Source organism: Anser anser (assembly GCF_964211835.1).
Source record: "Anser anser genome assembly, chromosome: 3".
In the NCBI taxonomy this organism is placed as follows: Eukaryota; Metazoa; Chordata; class Aves; order Anseriformes; family Anatidae; genus Anser; species Anser anser.
The window spans coordinates 87,300,522-87,320,912 of record NC_139722.1 but is presented as its reverse complement, the minus strand read 5'-3'; the positions used below and the strand labels follow the sequence as shown (position 1 = coordinate 87,320,912).

Genomic DNA, 20,391 nt, shown 5'->3' with positions numbered 1-20,391 from the left:
TCTTAACTCTTCCAAGATATCCTGCTTAGAGTAATTGGTATCTTCCAAGACCTGAGTATTTTTAATTACTCCCTAGCTTGCCCTTGTGAAATAAGCCAAAGTTTTGGAAATATGAGAAAGCAATTTACCCAAAGCCTGTATCAAAAATAATGAACTTTAACCTGTAATTATTAAAATCTAACTAGAGTATCTACAGAAGAATTGATTTTCTCAGAATATAGTAATTTAATCCTATTCCCAAGTACTGCTATTTAAATGAGACTTCATTATAGTTTTAGTGAATGTATTATTAATTTTATTCACAAAAACTCTTCTTCACAAGGTCATCTGAACATACTACTACTTGTATGTGCATTCTTTGCACTTAAAAAAAAAACGTTGAAGGAAAGAACCTTGTACCTTTGCTTCTGGATGAAGGTTCCCAAATCTACTTAATAATAGTGGAAGCTTCTTTCAAAAGAACCACACACACTAAGCCTACAGTCTCATTTGGGAGCTAGTTTGCTCAACCCATCTCAGGAAGCAATCAGATATGTACACCTTGAAGCAACCAAACTTGAGAGTGTCTTGTTTCAGGACCACATGCATTTATATTTGAAAGCATCATTCAGGACTCTAAACTTGAAACTAACTAAGGTAATAAATCACTTGACTCAAGTTTCAAAACCAAGTACTTTTCTTTCTTGTTAGAATAACACTTTTTTGCTCTTCCATGACTGAGAACCAAAAAGGAGTACATTTGAACTCTTCAATTTGCTCTTCCAAAATGATGAAAATTCTGTATTGTTTTCCTGACATACACTTTCTTTCTTAGAGTTCCATTAAAACTTAGCTGTATTCACAAAGGATGACTTTTTGATTAGAGTCAGTAAAGATTTTCAAATTTACATAAAATGCTCTTAATAGAAGTGATAAAGATCAGTAGAATTCCTTGTGCAGATGCCAAGTGTATCAACTAAACATTTTAATTTAGTAAACATTGCCTAGATCTTAATATAATGCTTAATAAAGTCTGTCCACATTGTCTTTTCCTTTCCACAAGTGAAAAAAAAAAAAAGTACAAGAAGAGATTTACCAGTCCAAGACCAGAATGAATGTCAGGCCTGTTTTCTGTCAGGACCTGCCTTTCAGACAAGATCAGAACTATCTTTGGGTTACATTGCAGTTATCTTATTCTCATAAGTTTAGAAATAAATTCTGAAGAAGAACGTTTCATTACAGATGTTTATCACTTAAGTTTGAAAAAGAAACTTTTGAAGCAAAACTGAAGCATTCTTTCTGGGATTTAGCCAAGACCCCCAATACATTAAGCACATTTTCCACATCCTATTGCTTAGAAATTCTAACATCATCATCCCATGTAAAATTACGCTGGACAGATAAGACAGATAAAATTGCATTGACAAGATAATGACCTAATTTCTCATTCTCTACCTCCTATTACTCAAACTCAGTTTGAAAGATGTTTTTGCTTTTGTTGCTATGTTCTGCAAAGAACAAACCAAATTACTTCCTCCATGTACATCTGCATTAACTGTTGGCCTCACGCTGTCTCTCATTGGAGATAACTTTACCACGGGGTTCAGAGGTGCAGGGTAAGACTTATTTTTTTAGCCCCAAATCAACATGATTAATAAATAGCTGAGCAGCTACATCAATAACAATACTGATTGTCCTACAAGACTAATAGTGGTACACATATTAAAATTCACTCTAAACCAAAACAGATTAATAAATTTACTTAGTCTGATAATAGAACACAAAGCAGAACATCAAAAGACAACATTTTTTGCAAGAAGGGTATTTTGAGTCCAGGCAAATTTGCAAACATCAAAATTCCTTTTCTGAGTATGAGGAGAGTATAGTATAGTATACTAACGCCTTATACAAATTTGAGGAAAAAAAAACCACCTGTGAATGAATGCATGGAAGAAAGTATACCAGCTATCTTCTTCTAATCTAGGACTAATACTTTTCCATAAAGAAAAACAAGTTATTTTGAATGCATAAGCAGTTATAAAAATATTCTTACTGTTCCAGGCATATGACCTCTTTCTTGTTTCCCATTCTGAGGGCTACCGTTTTTCAGCTTCTTTTTCTTCTTTGCCGTCTCTTTGTGCTCTCTCTGTTTATTTTGTACTTCAATGAGGACAGAAATGAAGCTGTTTTTTACTTCTTTCTCAAACTCCAGCTCGTCTCGTAGTGCCAACTGCTGTACCAGTTCCTCAGAATAATCCTTAATAGCAGTCTCAATTTCTTCTAGCAGTTCGTTTAACTCAGCAACAGACAATCTTTTTACTCCTATAAATAGTTCGTATAAAAAGTAATCTGTCAAGATTTTAAGCATATGAATATGTTCAGGATTGCATGAAAAAAGCACTCTGAAATTTTTCTAAACAAAAAATTCAGTTCTAAAACTACATAGAACAAAACAATATTCCTAAAGGAATAAACTCATCACACAGGAAACCGGAATGGCAATAAGATTTTTAAACTTTCTGTTTATTTCTGAGAAATTAGAGACAATCTGCAAATAGAAAGGGAATGCCATAGTTAAGGAAGCTGAAGTAAGCACTAAACTTACAATACTAATATCTTTGTTATTATTTTCCATTGGCAGTCACTGTTCAAAATAAAAGATTTCCATATTTTCCTACAAAACAATCAACAGTTTGACACTGCTGGAATCCTTGGATATGATAATACAGAAACTGTAAACACACTGTGAGGGAATCTTCTTAGGGATATTGGTAAGGTGTGCAAGCATATTAATAAAAGATCAAACTTTTACAATAAGCTCTTTAGATGCCTTTAGTAGTAAAAAAACAAAAAACAAACAAACAAACAAAAAAAAAAAACAACAAGAAACCTCCAAGTTTTCTTTGGCTGGGGATTGTAATCAAAAGCATGGCTTTGTATCACCTGAAACAAGGGCCTAGATCAAAAGAGGCTGATAGGTTCATTTCAAGCAAAAATAAGTACTAGTAGTTCTGAGAAAGCATGAGTCTGCATTGGTCAAAGCTACACCAGAAGCCTGTAAAATGATGGTTTAGAAACAAAACAAACCCTTGAGCTTTGCATTTTAAAGATACCATTTAGTAACACACTACAGACAGTGAATTAGGACCACAAAGAACCTTCTGAGGCTTGCTTGGGTACTCACTCCTCCATTTACATATGGCTTACGTAGGGAACTATCAAGTCCCAGATGCTATGTCAAAGGACATCATTTTCATTGGCATTTGAACAATAGATAGTGCTGGTTACACTGAAGAGTACAATCTATTTAAAGACACTGCATAGGTGTTTGCAATTATTTGGTTATGTTCAAATTTTATGTTCAAAAAAACTGTTGTAAGGAAAAGTGCTCATGGGCAAGTGTTGAAAAATACAGACAAGCCCAGGAACTACAATGAAGTATAGCTCTCAGGAAAAAAAAAGCATTAAAAAAGGTAGTAGGTGAAATGTTTTTCTCTCTCTTAAATGACAGCAGGGAAAACTAATTGGAGAAAGCTCCTTTTCCTTTACCAAAGGAGAAGCAACAAAACCTGTTAGGGCAATTCTCCGGCAATGAGACACATTTTTTGGGGGGGTAGTTTAAGGCCTTAAACTCTGCTAGAATACTGTGACAGTACAGTATGCTAAAGGCTCTAAGTTTCAAGTAGTTTGAACTGTCCACCATCTGTTTAAGCTGTTGCTTAAACTATTCTAAGCATGCAGCGTGCAGGTGATAGCCTCTGTGCCTAACAGCATCTCAGCCGTATTCGCAGTCATTGCATACCACAGTAGGTCTTAGCACAGCACTAACTTTTTGCAAAGTCAACTATGCTTGTCAGTACTTGCAAATAGCAACATCAACTCAAACATAAAGGAGAAAAAAGGTAGATACAGGATTTTCTGGTGTATGGGTGTGCAAGGGACGTAATAGGCCCTACAGTCTGTGAAATTGAGAAAAAAATTAATATGACTAAATGTAATATGCATTCAGTACAGAGGACAGGATTAAAAACATCGGTTGTACCACTGTTTTATTTCATGAAAAAAGAACAGTGAGAACACCAGTGAGTTCCAACACTTAAGAACCAGCTTCACAGCCTAAAAACCAATTGTTCAAAACCCCAAAGAGAGGGACAGATTATTCAGCTGCAATCCTGACTTATGATTGATCAGCTGTCATGATCAAAGGCTACAGAGGTGCTACATAGAAATTACTCACCCGATACCGGTGAGCGAAAACAGAATAATTCAAATTCAGTAGACTACCTGGATTAAATCTTAGATTTGTACACTACGGAACTAATCTGTGTAACCAGAATTGTAACTTTCTATTTTTGGACTGTCTTAATACAAGTCTTTCCGCACGAAAAGATCAAATACAAACTGATTTCTTTCTCTCAGACCTAAAGAATAACACCTCTGACTTGTCCTACAAAAGACATACTCAGTTTCCAGGAAAAACCTGCATGAAATTTGGAGATACGCAGACTAATTCTGAAGTGACTTCGCACATAAAAAAGGTAGCAAGAGCATTCCATAAAACAGTGATCTGAGAGATGTGAAAGCAGATTCTGAGAAACTGATGAAGCAAAGTTAAATTATCTGCCAAAGTAACTCAAGGAATTATTTGGTCAAGGCTGACCTTTAATCCATAAAGATGCAACAGAGAAGATGAGCTCCTGAGGCAAAGCAAAATAAATATGATATGGAATAGAAAGCAAGCTTGATTAACTCCAAACCTAAGGACATATGGAACTGTCAGAAGAGCAGGAAGCCCTGCTGAGCAAGATACACTTTGCTTTCACATTCCTGAAATTTATGTGTTAAGACAGCTATGAGTCCAACCATGAAAATGGAATCTCCTCCATAAATCTGAAATGTAGCAGAAACTGTAAGTCACGTCACAGAAGGTCAGCCAGTTTTCTGAATCATTTGTAGAATTTATACTGCTGACCCAGACTACAGGAAAGAAAACACCAAACTTTTAAAAGGTCACAGAGTAGTAGGATGTGCTAGCAGATGCGTTCCTATCACCTTCTAAAATAGATTTTGACAAATAAGCAGATGAAACAAATTTCCATCATGAAACTGATTAATCACAGGTTTCTTTTGCAAACAAATCCAAATATTACACTTAAGCTATACATGTAGTTACTTCTTTTATAAAAGGAAGAGCAGATTATTTCCTCTGTGTAGAAGATAACACAAAGTTTTTTAATTCTTAAGTTTTCTGAAGAGGAATGGAAAGGGTGGAGAGAGAAATGGTCATGGCTTTAGGTAGGAAAAAAGCAATGGTTTCTTCATTTCAGTGTTACTATGTATCAAGGTAAGTTGCAGTGACTGAAACAGTACCAAAGAAACACCATTTTCTTTTACCTACCACATAGCTTTCAGGAGCTTCAGCTCATCTCCTTAAACACCAATAGCACAGTGGCTTCAAAAAAGCATTTAGTTTCAGAATATAATTTAATAAAGCTTAATAAAAATAATAGGCTTCTCACATTATCTATGAAAGGCTCTCATCACAGTGAATCAAGCTTCAGTACATTATAAATGTTATGAAGTTTTATTTTTATTCTAAATTATGAAAAGTCTTCTATTCACGTTCTAATTCTAGTTTTTCCTTTTGGGAGAATTTAAACATTTTGAAAATATTGTTGGATGCAGAAATTTCGTAAGAATGAGTCACTATAGATCAAGTACATGGCAATCTTACCCATTAAAGTATTTTCAATAGACATAAGAACAAAATACTAAATAAACATCACTTACTCTCTTCATAGCTGTTGTTTGTACTGGATCTCTTGAGTGTCTGAATTTCCTGGGAAAGCAAGGAGAGACGATCGGATTGAGTGGGCGTTTCATCATCTTCTGGATCAGGTGATTCCTGCATCATTTCCTCTATTTCTTCAATCACCTTCAAAAAAGAAAATCCTTATGAAAATCCTCACTGCAAGACGAGAAACAGCCTGCAATTTGAAGCAGATCTATTAAGAGCTTAAGTGTTTTTTTACTTTCAATCAGCACAGATGTTGCTGGACAAAACTAATACTGAGACTGGATTCAGAAGAACAAACAAAATCATATTGATATTTCCTCCTCATTCTCTGAGAATATCTTTTCCTGGTGTGTTGGTGACCTCTCTACAAGCAGTGTGCTGAAACCATACAGCTATTTCCATACGAAGATACACAGGGTTCTGCCTAAGAGAACTGAACTGGAATAAGCAAGCTGGACTATCTTTCCAGAGTATTCAGTTGAAGGAAAAACAAAACAATCACATTTTTTTCATACCCCCAAATTTCACTATACTTTCTAAGCAAAACTGTTGTGTCCTTTTATGGATGCCTCTTTTACTGAAAATTCAGCACAAATGGAACAAAGATGACATTAAAAAACATCAAACAAAGACATCTACTGCAAATGGAATTCTCTGTTCTCAGCTCTTTAAAGTCTGAGTATTTTTCTCTCCATCTCCTCCAACATGACAAAATCTTCCTGCTAATCTGGTACTTCGATCAGAATGGAAGAGTCCCATGATATGACTATCAGAAGAAATAGTACTAATATTTCCTCAGAGCCATCCAAACTACATCCTCTTTATTATTTTTTTTTCTTTATACTATACTGCATATTATTTGTTCATTCAGATCGGTATTAGTTTATTGTTCTCATAATTGTTTTACCATTAATACGAAATTGCTTCCAGACAAAATGAAAATGTCAGCCAAAACAAGTTCTGAATAACCTGATAATCTGCTGTGCTTATGTGAAGTTTTATGAACTGATCCATCATAACCTGAAGCTGATTCCCTTCCCTAGGGATAAGATCTGAGCCAGATAGAAAGTATAAGAACAGAAATCCTGCACGTAAAGAACTTATGTTCATTTTTATACTGAAAAGTATGTCTACAGGCTAAATTATTAGCTGAATAAATAACAGATCAAATTCTGCAAGTTTAACGGCTGTAGACATTGTTCAAATCCACCTCGCAGTAAAAAAAGAGCAAAGACAGCTCAAGCAATCCCAGCTCTTGTACTCTCAGTAACCATGCTCATGAGAATTCAAAGATAACCACTGAAATAACAAGAACATACACTCTTGCATTTGCTTACTTAAGCAGGATCATAGTGGACAGACATTAACCTCACTCAAAAGAGCAATTCTCAAGAGAGCTTAAAACTGTGGATTTGTAACAGAAGCCTTCAGTCACCAAGTAATTCAAATGCTTAGTAGGAAAAGCGTTGATCTGCTCTCATATTAGACAAAAGCTTCAGAGAATTCTCAGTAACCGCAAAGCCATACGTGGATATGAATGTCCATGCTGTCAGGCTGGAAAACTACAAACATCATAACAATACCGCCATTTTGAAAATATTTTGGCTTCTTAATCCATGTATTTAGTTTAGTAGTATTTCTGACTAATTCATGATAAGAAGGGTATAAAGATTTCAAAAACCCTGACTATCAACCTCACCTGAAGAACCAGAAGTTTTTCAAATCTGAATGACGTAATAGTATCTCACACATTATTACAACTCTAATAAAAAAACAATTAAGAAGCTTAGCTATTGTAAACAGCAAGGAAGAAGAACAAAAAGATAATTACAGACGAAAAGAAAGTACTACAAGAACAACAGTGTCTTTAGTGAACACTTTACCTGTTCTGCTGTGAATAGTGGTTCGTCATTGATGCAGGAAACAATGATAGAATGCATATCCAACTGTTCCCTCAGCTCTTCGTCATCTGACAGGTCAAGGTTTAAGTTATCATTTACCTAGAAAGCATGAAGATTTGTATTTTTATATAAATCTAACACACATGCACATTTATATGTATAAATATGTGTATACAAATAAAAAAAGGGAATCTAATACTGAGTTTCACACAAACAAAACATATTCCTTGCCCATAATAATGGAATCAACGATTCTTGCTGTCAAGTACCTGGAAACTGAAGTGCCTTAATAACTGAAATCAAAACTGTAAATGTAGAAAGTTAAAATAGCTGTCACTTTTGAAAGACGAAAAAACCCTCAGCATTTAAAGACCTCGTACACAATGACACACATATATTTCCAGGGAAAGCTGTCAATCCAATGTAGGTATTTAAATCAGGCAGTTGTCTTAAATGAAGACACAGGTTTCAGTGTGGGGGAGGAAAGCTACATATAATATCTAATATTACACAAATCTGTTATTTTATGTGCTTTTATAGTTCTACTTTTTCACATAATGAAATAAACATTTTTTTGTTGTTTTAAAAATAGAACATGTTTATTTAAGTGTGCACCTTAATCAGTCAGGTATATTTTACTCTCCCACTGACATATTACAGCTTATTTACAAAGTGGTTTGTTTTTTCTGCATTTTATCTGTTACTGTATTCCAGCCAAACCAGCCTAGAAAAGCTGAAGTCATCTGAAAACACACACTTTGTATTCCTTCAAACATCAGAAGGAAGTCAGATGTCCAATTTTGTCCAGAATCTGGAATAACAATGCAGTGACAGGGCTCCACTAAGAATCTTTGTTCACCTACCATGTGGATACATTTAAGTTTTGTCATTCTTTAATGTCTGCAGTCCTGAAATGGTTAACAACTATGAGATAGTAAGCAAGGATAACAGCATAGCTAGAAGGAGGTCAGTTCCTCCTTCCTGCCATCCCCAGAAACAATACCGTGAAAGACTACCAGAATATATTCTGATAATATAGGCTAATAAACTACCCAAACCAGCCCAAGCTACAGCTGATGCCCAAAAGGACCATGCAGCCACTCTCCATGCCTGTTTCTGCCCTCACACTCCTACTCATTGTGCTGGCAGCAATGTTTTTTGCAATTCAGGGAAAGATCTGTCTAAAAGTAATCTAACTTTAGTAAATATACTAAACAAGCAATTGTGCAATCCTGTTCCTTGTACCGCTGTACAAGACTTCCACCCAGCTGCTCCTTTCACTGTCAGAGCCATACAAAAATATTCACAGGTCTGTGATGTGAACCAACAAAGATCTGATGAATCAGCCTCATTCACCTGACATTTCTTCTTCCTAGAACAGGAAGAGAAATACCTCAAGCACAAGTCCAATGGCATATTATTAGTTTCAAATGCATCAAGGAAATGTTGCTTAGCTGTTAGCATTCGGTGTAAGGAAGTTAAAGCAAGCTACTAGCTGGTCCATATGTGCTGTCATATATCCAGAAATACTGCTGAAACAGACATGTAGAAAAAAAAACCGTGCTGAATGCTTCCAAACAGATGGACTTTACACATCAAAAGACATGCCAGGTGGAGTGAAAGCTGAAAAAACTTGAGCTATATTTAATTCATAAACTAAAATTTCCTCTACTGGCAGCATACCTAAGATTCTTTCTAATTCATCAAACCAACTTTACATTCATGTAGTTCCATCATAATTTCCCACAAAATTTACAAAAAATATATTAAATATTTTATATTGTAACTAGTTCCTTATCAAGAAAGCCATCAGTCTTTCAGTCCATCTTTTCAGTCACATAATACAATTACAGCACATGGGGATGCAATTGTTTTTAACTTTAAATGTAAGGATCTAATTACTCCGAAACCACTTAGACAATCTGAGCACTCTATTAATAAAAATTAGAATAAACACGAGTCAAAATCAAGAGATGATCATCAGACTCAGAGAAAGACAAAGTGAGTTCCACATTGCCATCTTCCCCTGAAGAACCCCTAAGAGTCAGTTTTCTTCTGATATCCTTTTCACCAGAACAGTAACTACTGCTGTTATAGTAAAATATAGCTGTGGATTTCTAATGGATGGCAAAAATCAAAGCTTTAATCTATTCTCACATTACACACCAAGGTATTTTTACAACATTATTCAACTTCACCACGTTTAAAGATAAACAACTCATTTCCTCAGAAGGCCTGAGAGATGAGAACTCTTCCTAGCTTTTCTTACCGAAGTGTTTTAATCCACTTTTAAGAAGATCAGTGGACAAACCCTTCTATAAACATTGCTCGAGCTCTTCTTTCTCTAGAAAACCATTTCACTTGTTAAATAAGAAATACAAAACAAAAGATTACACTTCAGTGACCCCTGGGTTGTCTTTTCTGTTAAAGAATCTACTTCAGTCTCCACCTGACTGCAGAATGAGATCAACTTTGAAAAAGTCCACAATGGATTTACTAAATCAGAATACTCCCTTTTCTCCTCCCTTACCCAGAACACTGTTCAAGATAAAACAGATAGGAGAAAGATTTGTACAATGAGAAATCATTCCACATAAATGTTACCTCTCATGCTCTGATCTAATTAACATTGGCCTCTAATAAACATCCATCTAACCCTGTATTACTCCAACCCAAACAGAAGCAAACATACATCAATGGCTGTTTGTCTTTCTATTATTTTTTTAAAAACCTCATGTCTAATGTCAAGCAAAATATTTTAAGCTATTTAATAGCAACACTCCTTTATACAAAAGCAAATTGCTTTATTTTCCTGCTGAGTATAAAAGATCCAAGAAGGGGTATTTTTACTGATCAGAACTTACCCCTTTTTCTGAAAGATTCAGCGTTGGCAAGTGCAAAGCTCTGGTGTGGGAAGATTTCCAGTCAACTGGCATTACATTACCATAATTATCAGTCAAGGCATTCCAGATCCTGGAGAGAAGAATAAAAATGAAGATGGAGAACTTAAAACAATAACTGATCAGCAGTAACCGTACCTGTAATGATAATATATTTCAATCAATGACTACTAAACATTCATCTGCAAGTTACTGACACTATTTTTTATCAAGTTCTGAAGTCAAGTGACAACGGTTTTCAATAAACCCCATTTATTTCTCATTTTAAACGTAAAATTTATGCACAGCAGTAATATAAAGCAAGGTAACAAAGAGACAGCCACATTGCTAATTACATAACTATGCTCAAAATCTTCCTGGGGAGTGGGCAAGCCCTCCCCTAATGAAATTTGATCTCAGCTATAAATTCTTTCCCTATTGTTGCTCTCGTTTTCCTCGCATTTTGCGATTTAAAATTGGGAACTAGCAGAATAGCAACTAGCTGAATAGCAACATCTGAGCGAAACTTCTATTTTTATGGCTTGCTTTAGCTACTTTTATCATACTTTTTTTCCTCTCTGTTTATCACTGAATAATGAACACGCAGAACTTATGCTAAAAATTTTACAGTGATTTTGCTTTATCTAGAAGTACTCTCACTGATCCCAGTCCATCACTCTTGTTCACAGTTGATCTTAATCATGTCTACAGTATACAATGGACTCTAGGCTTGCATATGCAGTCCTGTTCTGGTACACCAGTTGAGATTTTGAAACTGAGCAGCCCCGTCAGAAGGTCATCTCAAGTCAGCTAACAAACCCTGCCTCTAACCCTGCCAACAGCAACATGCTGTTGATGCGTGTTTGGAGCGGTTGCCTAGCTAGGATCACAGGAGGTCAGAGGAATGCCTGAGCCAGAGACAGAAGGGCAGACAGAGTCTCCTGCTGTACAACATCTCTGATTCACAGCTCTGCGTACTTACCTCACTGTTTATACCAGACACCCAGTCATTTGCTGAGTGGCTTTTTTTTTCCACCCTTTTCTTGGAATGAGACATATAATTTAGTTACCTCAAAGTAACAGAAAAGCTGCAGTGTGACTGTATAATGAAGACAGCGTTTCTAATGATTCTATGATTGTATAACGAAGACAAGCTAACAGTGAAATTTACTATAAAAGAGAACATAGATACTAGTAAAATAAAAACAGGAAGGCAGCAGAGGTCAGAAGTGGTCTACTGCTGGGGGGAGACAGCAATTACCACAGTCGCAACTCGGCGATCCCGTTCTCTATCTGCTTTCCATCCCCCCCCGGTCAGCCCCCAGCGGTGAAGCAGAGCAGCGGGCGGGCGGCAAGCAGCCGAAGGCACAGCACCGCCAGCCGCTCCGCCTGCCGGAGCGGTCCCGTCTAGGGCGACGGACACCCACCCACGGGGCCGCAGGCACAGGCGGCTCCGGGACCCAAAGCCAAAGGGCTCCCTCCCAAGGCAGCGGCGAGGCCGGGCCCCGAGGCCAGGAAGAGCCGCAGAGCGCCCTGCCCTGCCAGCCCCACGCCCCCGCTGTCCCCTCAGGCCGGGCCGGGCCTCCCCGGGCACCGCCGCTCCCCTCTGTCTGTCTGTCTGTCCGTCCGTCCCTCCGTCCGCACTCACTCGTCGTCCTGCAGGGCGCTCTGCTCCGTGAGGGGCCGCAGCGGAACGCGGCTCTCGCCGCCGCCGCCGCCGCCAGCCCGGGCCTGCGGGGGCTGGAAGCAGAGGGACAGCCTCGCCCCCAGATCCCCCCCGGCCCAGCCGCTTTTGTCGCGGGCGGCCTCGGGAGCGCCGCCAGCCTGCGGGGGCTGGAAGCCGGAGAAGTCCTGCCAGTCGCCCGGGTCCCGCTGCGAGGCCGCCGCCGCCATCGCGGCACCCGGAGACACCCCCCCCGCCGCCGGCTGCGCGCCCCCGGCCGTGCGCGCCCCCGGCCGTGCGCGCTCCCGGCGCCTCCCGCAGCTCCGGGGGCGGGAGGGGGAAGGAGGAGGCGCGTGACGGGACAGGGCTGCCCAACGGCCGCTCCCAACGGCCGCAGGGGGCGGAGCGCGGCGCGCGCAACCCGTTGGTGGCGGAAGGCGGCGTCGCGGGGCAGCGCAAGGCACGGCACGGCACGGCCGGCGGCGCGGGGGCCGCCCGTCACCTCCGGCGCGGTGCCCGCCGCCCTCCGGGCTGGAGGCGCGGACCTTCGCCCCTCGCAGCCTGCCCTGAGGCGGTGTGGGGATAGGGATCCGCCTCCAGGGCAGGTGGCGGCTCCTGCGGGTGCCGGTCGGCGGAAGTGGAGGTGTTTTCAGGGACGCTGTCCTACTTTTGTAAAAAAATAAAAATGGCCAGTCGCTGCTTAATTTCATCATTGGACTTCGGATGTGTAGAATCATAGAATCATTACGGTTGGAAAAGAGCTCCAAGATCATAAGGTCCAACCATCACCGTATTACCACTATCACCTACTAAACCATGTCCCAAAGCACCAGGTGCAACCTTTCCTTAAACACCCTCAGGGACGGTGACTCCACCACCTCCCTGGGCAACCCATTCCAATGCTTAACCACTCTTTTTGAGAAGAAATCTCTCCTCATTTCCAAACTGAACCTCCCCTGGCGCAACTTGAGGCCATTCCCTCTAGTCCTACAACTAGTTATCTGCGAGAAGAGGCTGACCCCCAGCTCCCCACAACTAAGTGAGCATCTTCGACTTGTGCAAGCAAAGAGACCGCCACAGGAAAGCCCTGAGGCTGCAGTAGGTCCTCATGAGGCAGCAAGTAGGGGCTGAGCACTGGGAACATTGGAACCTCGTAACTGAAGCACGGGGGGCTTTTTGGCTATTATGTTTCCCCCAGTTTAGCTGCCTACCCAGCATATAACTTCTGGAGATACTTGTTTTATATTAGCAGAGTCACTCTAGTGCCCACCCTTTGCTATCTTTACATTGCGTCTTTATGAGCAATAGCTTATCATTTTTTTATTATTATTATTTTTTAAGTCTACTATTATATTCCTCTGCAAACTTTTGGTATCCCAAAGTGTATTGTGTTCAGTTCTGGGCCCCTACCAGATGGGTATTGAGTGGCTCAAGCATGTGCAGAGAAGACCAATGAAGCTGGTGAAGGGAGAAGAAAGCAAGACTTGTGAGGAAGGAGCAGCTGATGGAACTGGGGCTGTTCAGTCTGGAGAGGAGGAGGCTATGAGGAGACCTCATCACACTCTGCAACTGCCTGAAAGGAGCTTCCACTGAGGAGTGTGTTGGCCTCTTCTCTCAGGTGACAAGGGATGGGATGCAAGGAAGCAGCCTCCAGCCATGCCAGGGGAGGTTCAGATTGGATATTGTGAAGAATTTATTCACAGAAAGGGTAGGATAGGCATCTGAACAGGCTGTCCAGGGACATGGTGGTGTCCCAGCCCTGGAGGTATTCAAGAGCCATGGGGATGTGACAGGGTTTGGTGATAGGACATGTTAGGTCAGGTTGATGGTTGAGCTAGATCTTGAAGGTCTTTTCCAATCTAGATGATTCAATGATTCGAAGTTTCTCTGCTAACCTTCCTTTGTTTTGAGCCTTAAGTTTTTCATTCTTCCCACCTGATGTTTGAAAAGAGACAAGGCAGGCGGAAAAAATAATTCCCTGTTAAGCATTTTTGTGTCATTCAGGTAAAGACCTTTGTCTTATCCTGCTCAGTTACAGCTTTTTCAACCTGTCAAGCCCTAGTCTGTATGGGCATTCCAAATACAATCCTTTCTGATGCTGGTAGTAGGGCAAAGGAGGTCAGGACTGCTTAGAGTGTTCAAATGTGGCTGCACCATCATTTTCCACATTAGCATACAGTTGTTTCATGTTCTGTTCACATGAAAAATCCAAATGTTTGTCAGCGACAGTCTTCCACAGACATAACAGGATGGAACAAAAATGCTGGAACAGTTAACTAGAAAGGGAAATTACTGGAAATTTAGCAGATAGAAATGTAAAGGGATGACCAAAAATAACAATCTGTCCTAGTCAAAGTCATTTATGGGCTTTGCAATAACTATAATTACTTGGGCATTTTAGATTATTAAAGCCAGCTTTCTAAGAACATGGACTCATTTTCAAGTAGCAATCAAAACAGTAAATATGCTAGTTCTAGGGTGTACCACATTTAAACAACGAGGACTTTTTCTGTTCTTTTGGCCTTGCCATCAAAAAGATAGAATAAGAACTACAAACAATGACAAGATTGGCCAAAAGGTGTGGAACAGCTCTAGGGCTTTTTAGAAAAAAAATGAAGATGCAGGTCTCTCAGTTAATGGGTGGTATGTAAATGATGATCCACTGCTTCTTTGAATGCATAAAGTAAAGGGTATGAAATAAAACCATCAAGGGGGTAGGGTCAAAGAAAGAAAATGAGGCCATTCTTTCCACACAGGAAGTAGTTAAGCTGAAAAACTCCTTCTCTCAGAAAGATACATACCAGAACTTTACATCAATTCTATTAACTTACAAATTAATAGAAGGAAAAACTAAACAAAACAAGACAAAACAAACAAACAAAAAACCCACAACATTATAGGCTAATAAGTAAATGAATAATCTGTAAACCAGGAAGTCCTTGAAGTGCCAATTACGATTCCCGAGACCTTTTAATGACAGGACAAGGGGGGAATGATTTTAGACTAAAAAAGAGAGATTTAGATTAGGGATTCTGACTCTTCACTCAGAGTGTGGTGAGGCATTGTAACAAGTTGCCCAGGGAGGTTGTGGATGCCCCACCCTGGAGGTTTCCACCAATCATAGAATCATTCAGGTTGGAAAAGAACTCCGAGATCATCTGGTCCAACCATCCCCCTACCACAATGTCACCCACTAACCCATGCCCCTAAGCAGCAGGTCCAACCTTTCCTTAAACACCCTCAGGGACGGTGACTCCACCACCTCCCTGGGCAACCCGTTCCAATGCCTGACTGCTCTTTCTGAGAAGAAATGCCTCCTCATTTCCAACCTAAACCTCCCCTGGTGCAACTTGAGGCCATTCCCCCTAATCCTATGACTATTTATCTGCGAGAAGAGGCCGACCCCCAGCTCCCCACACCTTCCTTTCAGGTAGTTGTAGAGAACAATAAGGTCTTCCCTGAGCCTCCTCTTCTCCAGACTAAACTACCCCAGTTCCCTCAGCCGCTCCTCATAGCACTTGTGTTCCAGGCCCTTCACCTTCACCAGCTTCGTAGCCCTTCTCTGGACACACTCCAGAAGGCCTTGACCTCCTTGTACTGAGGGGCCCAAAACTGAGCACAGTACTCGAGGTGCGGCCTCACCAGAGCAGAGTACAAGGAGACGATCACCTCCCCATTCCTGCAGGCTACACTATTATTCAAGGCCAGTTTAGATGAGGCCTTGGGCAACCTGATCTAGTGGGAGGTGTCCCTGTCCATGGCAGGGAGGTTGGAACCAGAGGATCTTTAATGTCGCTTCCAACCAGAGTCATTCTATGATTCTATAGGACCTCTTGTCGCAGCACTGTAGGATTGTTTGTGGCTGTCTGTTACAGGTACGACTAGACCAGATGGCCTCAGTGTCAGGGCAGAGGCCTAACTGTGTGCTTGATGGATTGTGCTTTACAGAATGCTGAAACTATTTGGAATTCCACGAACCCCTCCAATGCAAAAATTCTTCAGTGCAAACCCCAGAACATTCGGTAACCGCAAACTGCCCTTTACCCACAGTATTTTCTGAACTGTTCTGTTATAAGGTCAGCATGACAATCATATGACTTCCTACTCAAAGGGAAAAAAAAAAAAAAAACACCTCACCATAATGTAAAGATATAAACTGTTTCAAATAAATATGAAGATTTAAGAACACGTACATCAGTAGGTTTAAAATTTTTTTATTGTGCTGCCAAGAGCCAAATTACAAGAAACCGCCTTACAGTTAAAAAAGTAAACAAGCAATCTGCTGAACCGCAGTGCACTCCGAGTGCCACATATGCATCTATTTTTCAGAAAATTATATCTGCATTTCTCTTACAAGAGCACAACAGGAACCAAAGTAAAAGAGTGTAATGGATACAGCACATAGGATAAATCATATCTTTAAAATAATAATAATAAAATAATAATAATAAAAAACATTTTACACCATGTCCTATATCCTGCTAATATTTTCAGAATATGGCCTTGATTGTAAAACAAAAGCAAGCATTTACAATTTCTGGATAAAGACTGCTTACTCTTATGCAAGGAATGGATGTCTTGTCTTGACAAAATCTTTGTAGTAACTGGACAGAAACATCTCTGTTTCAATATCAGATTGAGTATAAAACACTGGGGAGACTACATTTTTTCGTATTGGTGATTGGAAACTGAAGTTATATAAGCAGAAAAAATGTTGACCTTTAATGATACACCTATTTTTTTCTTTGATGCAAACAGCTAGAACACCTTTTTGATATTCTAAAACAAAAAAATTGTTAATCTTCAGATTAATAAATTAGGTCATTATAATAATAAATTAGTTTTTTTTTTTCAGTTTTAAAGTTCAGCAACCTCTGACCAAGTATTTACAACAATACTTGAGAGTTCCTTTACAAAAAATACATTTTCTTTTCACATTAAGCATACTGGGTATCTGTGTCTCTTATGACAAGCATTTGTAAAAGAAAAAAGGCAATGCACAAATGGGTAATTAGTATAAAAGTGCCAAGACCTGTTTGGAAAGTTAACATTGTATTATACAGTCAGAGTTATAAATGAGGCAAGCTACAACAAAATTCCAGCTTAATGTGGACAATATTCCAGTAGTTGTTTCAAACAATTGTTTGAAAAAAAAAAAGAAAAAAAAAAGAAAGGAAAAAAAAAAAAAGAAAATCCAGGAGCTGATGGTGTTATTCTATGGAGCTGATTAGTGCTGCATGTATATTGTCATCAGTGTCTCTAGCCAATGCATTCATTAAAAAGCCTTTTTAAGGCTAAGCAGGAAAAGAAAAATAAGAAACACCCTGAAATGTAGCAAGTAGCAAGAGCAACGCTTACTGCTATAATCGTGCACGTACTGTACACACGCAAACACAAGAGTGCACACACACACACGCGCACACAAACACTTTCAAATCAAATCAAACTATAGGTAGAATGAGATGCTCTTTTCTTGTCTTTTCTAAACTCACAAGCGATTAAGCACTGATATGGAATGCCTGTTTATCTGTTTCTGCTCTGGGTAAAATCTCTCTCAGATAAAAATACATTCAACAAGAAAAAAAATAGAAAAAATATATACTGTATACATAGTATTTTATATATACAGTATATATATGTATAGTGCATATACACATGCATGTACATATACGTATGTATACCTACATGCATTTGTATATACATATATATACACAAACATACAAATACTTTTTGTTGTTTTTAGCATAATTATATTTACATAAATATTCCTATAATGCTAAAGTTTAAAGAAGCATGATCTCCTTTTTTTTTTTTTCTGAGCTTCAAAAAAGGTGCTTGAGTAATATACAATTAAAATTAAGCAGCTTCCTAGCATGGAAGTAGTTTCTAAATCTGCATACCAGTAAATAAGAACATCAACAGGAAAAAAAAAAACAACCTTAAAACAGTCTCTTTTTAACTCTCTTTTAAGCAAGAGCTTTGTCCAACAAAATATATTTTTCCTTCTCCTGTATGAACAACCAGAGATTGATATAAAATAACAAAACAAAACCATAACAGACAAAACAAACAAACAAAAGCCCCTGGAACTGCATGGTGTTCTTGACTTTTCCTTCCTTCCTTCAATACTGCTGTCAAAAGATCCAGTGCTCATATCAGGAATTACTTAGGCCTCAGTCATTTGCTAACTCTGCCAAAGTCTGGCTAATCTAGCCAATCAGCTTTGAAGAAAACAAAACTAAAACAAAAACAAAAAGCAGCACAAGGTATCATTTTATACATCCTTAATAAACCCACCCTTTATTTTCTGCTATAACCTTTTCCTTGCTATTTCATTAACTACTGCAGCTTCTCATCATATAGAAAAATATTTGCAGCTACACCACACCTGTGATGTGACAAATTCTGTTCTATGAGTATATTATTGTAGCAACAGCTGGAAAAAAAAATCAGACCTTTTCATATTTTTTCACCTGGGGTTAGGATTTGCTGCAACAGATGCAATTTCAGAGCAACAAGAAAAGCCACTATCCTGCTGCTCGGCAGTATTCTTTATTCATTTTCTCCTCCAGCCAAGCATGACCAGCTTTTCTTCTCTGAAGCTTCCTTTTACTTTATTGCTTACCCCTAGCCCCTGATTCCCCCTCCCAAAAAACCTCTATAGCTATGTTACAAGCAAATACACCTTAACAAGTTTTAAAACTTTGGTTCTAAGAAAACACTTGGTCAGTTATCTCAAGGAAAAGTGGGAATGCTTTTTCTGGCACATTGCAGGAGTCAGAGCTCATCCCAGTAAGGTCTTAGAGCTGTACATGTAGTCACAAATCCAATACAATCCACTAAGCAAGTGCACAATTCTAGTTTTATTTTAATAGCAGACTTAGTCTCTCTCTCTCTCTCTTTCTTAAATCCTCAGTAAGGGTGCAATTCTTCAAACTGTTTGATAGAAATTATCTGCCTGTAGGTTGTTCTGTTTTTGCATGCTGTAAAATCCACTGTATCTTGAATCTGGGTCTGCAATTCTTAGCATCCTCTGAGAACTGTCCACCTGGACCATGGTACCTTTCTTGCAGTCCACATATACCAGTTGATTGTTTAGGCAGGAAGGCTGTTAAAACAGAAAGGGAACATTGAATCAGTCAAAAAAAAGTTTGCATTCAACCCATAACTAACAAATGTTTGTGGTCCATAAACACAAGGGGAAATCAAATTGGCAATGAAAACCTGGACTCTTGCTAAGCTTGGCAAAGGTTTATGCCAGGCACAATAATATACCAACATGCTCTTACAAATCGCCATTTTTCATCTTCTCAGTGAAGTTCTGGTATTCTCATATCCCACATGGACTGGTTAAACCATTATCTATTAGTCTACCAACACACAAGGGCTTCAATTTGTTGCCTTGGATGTGCAGGAGGTTGTTTCCAAGACTTTAACAGCCTCTTTATTGCTGATCATTTTCAAGAATGTTTTGTTCCAGGTTACAAATCCACTAAGATAATTGGAGAGATTTTCTTTTTTTTATTTTTTTTTATTCATGCAATTGAAGTCAGATAGTCTCCCATGTTAAATGTGAGATTGTGAGAGAAGCAATTCTATGGAAACCAGTTGACTCACAGGTGAGAAAACAGTTTACAACAAAACCAGGAATAAGAACACAAAATGAGGCCTCATTTTTACAATATGAAAGGGATATTTTATGTGAAATGAAGGAGCAGCAGACAAGATCTCCCATTGCTAGGCTAAATTTGAGAATGTGTAGCAGAAATGCAAAATCTCTCAGATAACTGTGGAAAAACCTGTCATTCTTGATAGAAAAGACTGTGCTTACGCAGTATGTTCTCTTCAACAATATACCTGTCTTCTAGTGTATCTTATGCATCATCCTTTAAAGACCACTTCTTCTAAAGTTCAATACAAATTACTCAATCCTGTAGACTATTACGTATCTTAGTATCTATATGATTACTTTTACATTAACATCAAATGTCAATTTATCTTCCTTTTTTTCATTATGTTTTCGTAGCATATTTAAACATCTATAAGCTTCAAAACTTCTCTCCTGCAGTCATTGCAGAGAAAGCAGAAAGAAAATCTGATGACAACAGAGTCAGCTATGGAAGAGAACATACAGCTATAAGGGCACAATGCAGAATGCTCCCCTCTGAAGAA

At 38.9% G+C, this 20,391-nt stretch overlaps 2 protein-coding genes across 4 annotated transcripts in view; both read right to left on the bottom strand.

The window, feature by feature from the left end:
* FEZ2 (fasciculation and elongation protein zeta 2) overlaps nucleotides 1-13,127 on the bottom strand; it is a 30,110-nt gene extending 16,983 nt beyond the window's left edge. The window contains exons 1-5 of one of the 2 annotated variants that reach the window (XM_083830092.1): nucleotides 12,205-13,127; nucleotides 10,542-10,650; nucleotides 7,660-7,776; nucleotides 5,770-5,914; nucleotides 2,033-2,301 (exon numbers count right to left, since the gene is read on the bottom strand). In XM_083830092.1, the coding sequence (XP_083686218.1) occupies nucleotides 2,033-2,301; nucleotides 5,770-5,914; nucleotides 7,660-7,776; nucleotides 10,542-10,650; nucleotides 12,205-12,992 (1,428 nt within the window). In that variant the 5' untranslated portion in view covers nucleotides 12,993-13,127. The remainder of the gene's footprint in view (nucleotides 1-2,032; nucleotides 2,302-5,769; nucleotides 5,915-7,659; nucleotides 7,777-10,541; nucleotides 10,651-12,204) is intronic. The other variant, XM_083830093.1, reaches the window with a different exon arrangement.
* Nucleotides 13,128-16,417: 3,290 nt separating this feature from the next.
* The window catches only part of CRIM1 (cysteine rich transmembrane BMP regulator 1), a 181,263-nt gene continuing 177,289 nt past the window's right edge, over nucleotides 16,418-20,391 (bottom strand). For both annotated transcript variants that reach the window (XM_083830091.1, XM_083830090.1), the window contains one exon: nucleotides 16,418-19,327. In XM_083830091.1, coding sequence (XP_083686217.1) covers nucleotides 19,151-19,327 — 177 coding nt within the window. In that variant the 3' untranslated portion in view covers nucleotides 16,418-19,150. The remainder of the gene's footprint in view (nucleotides 19,328-20,391) is intronic.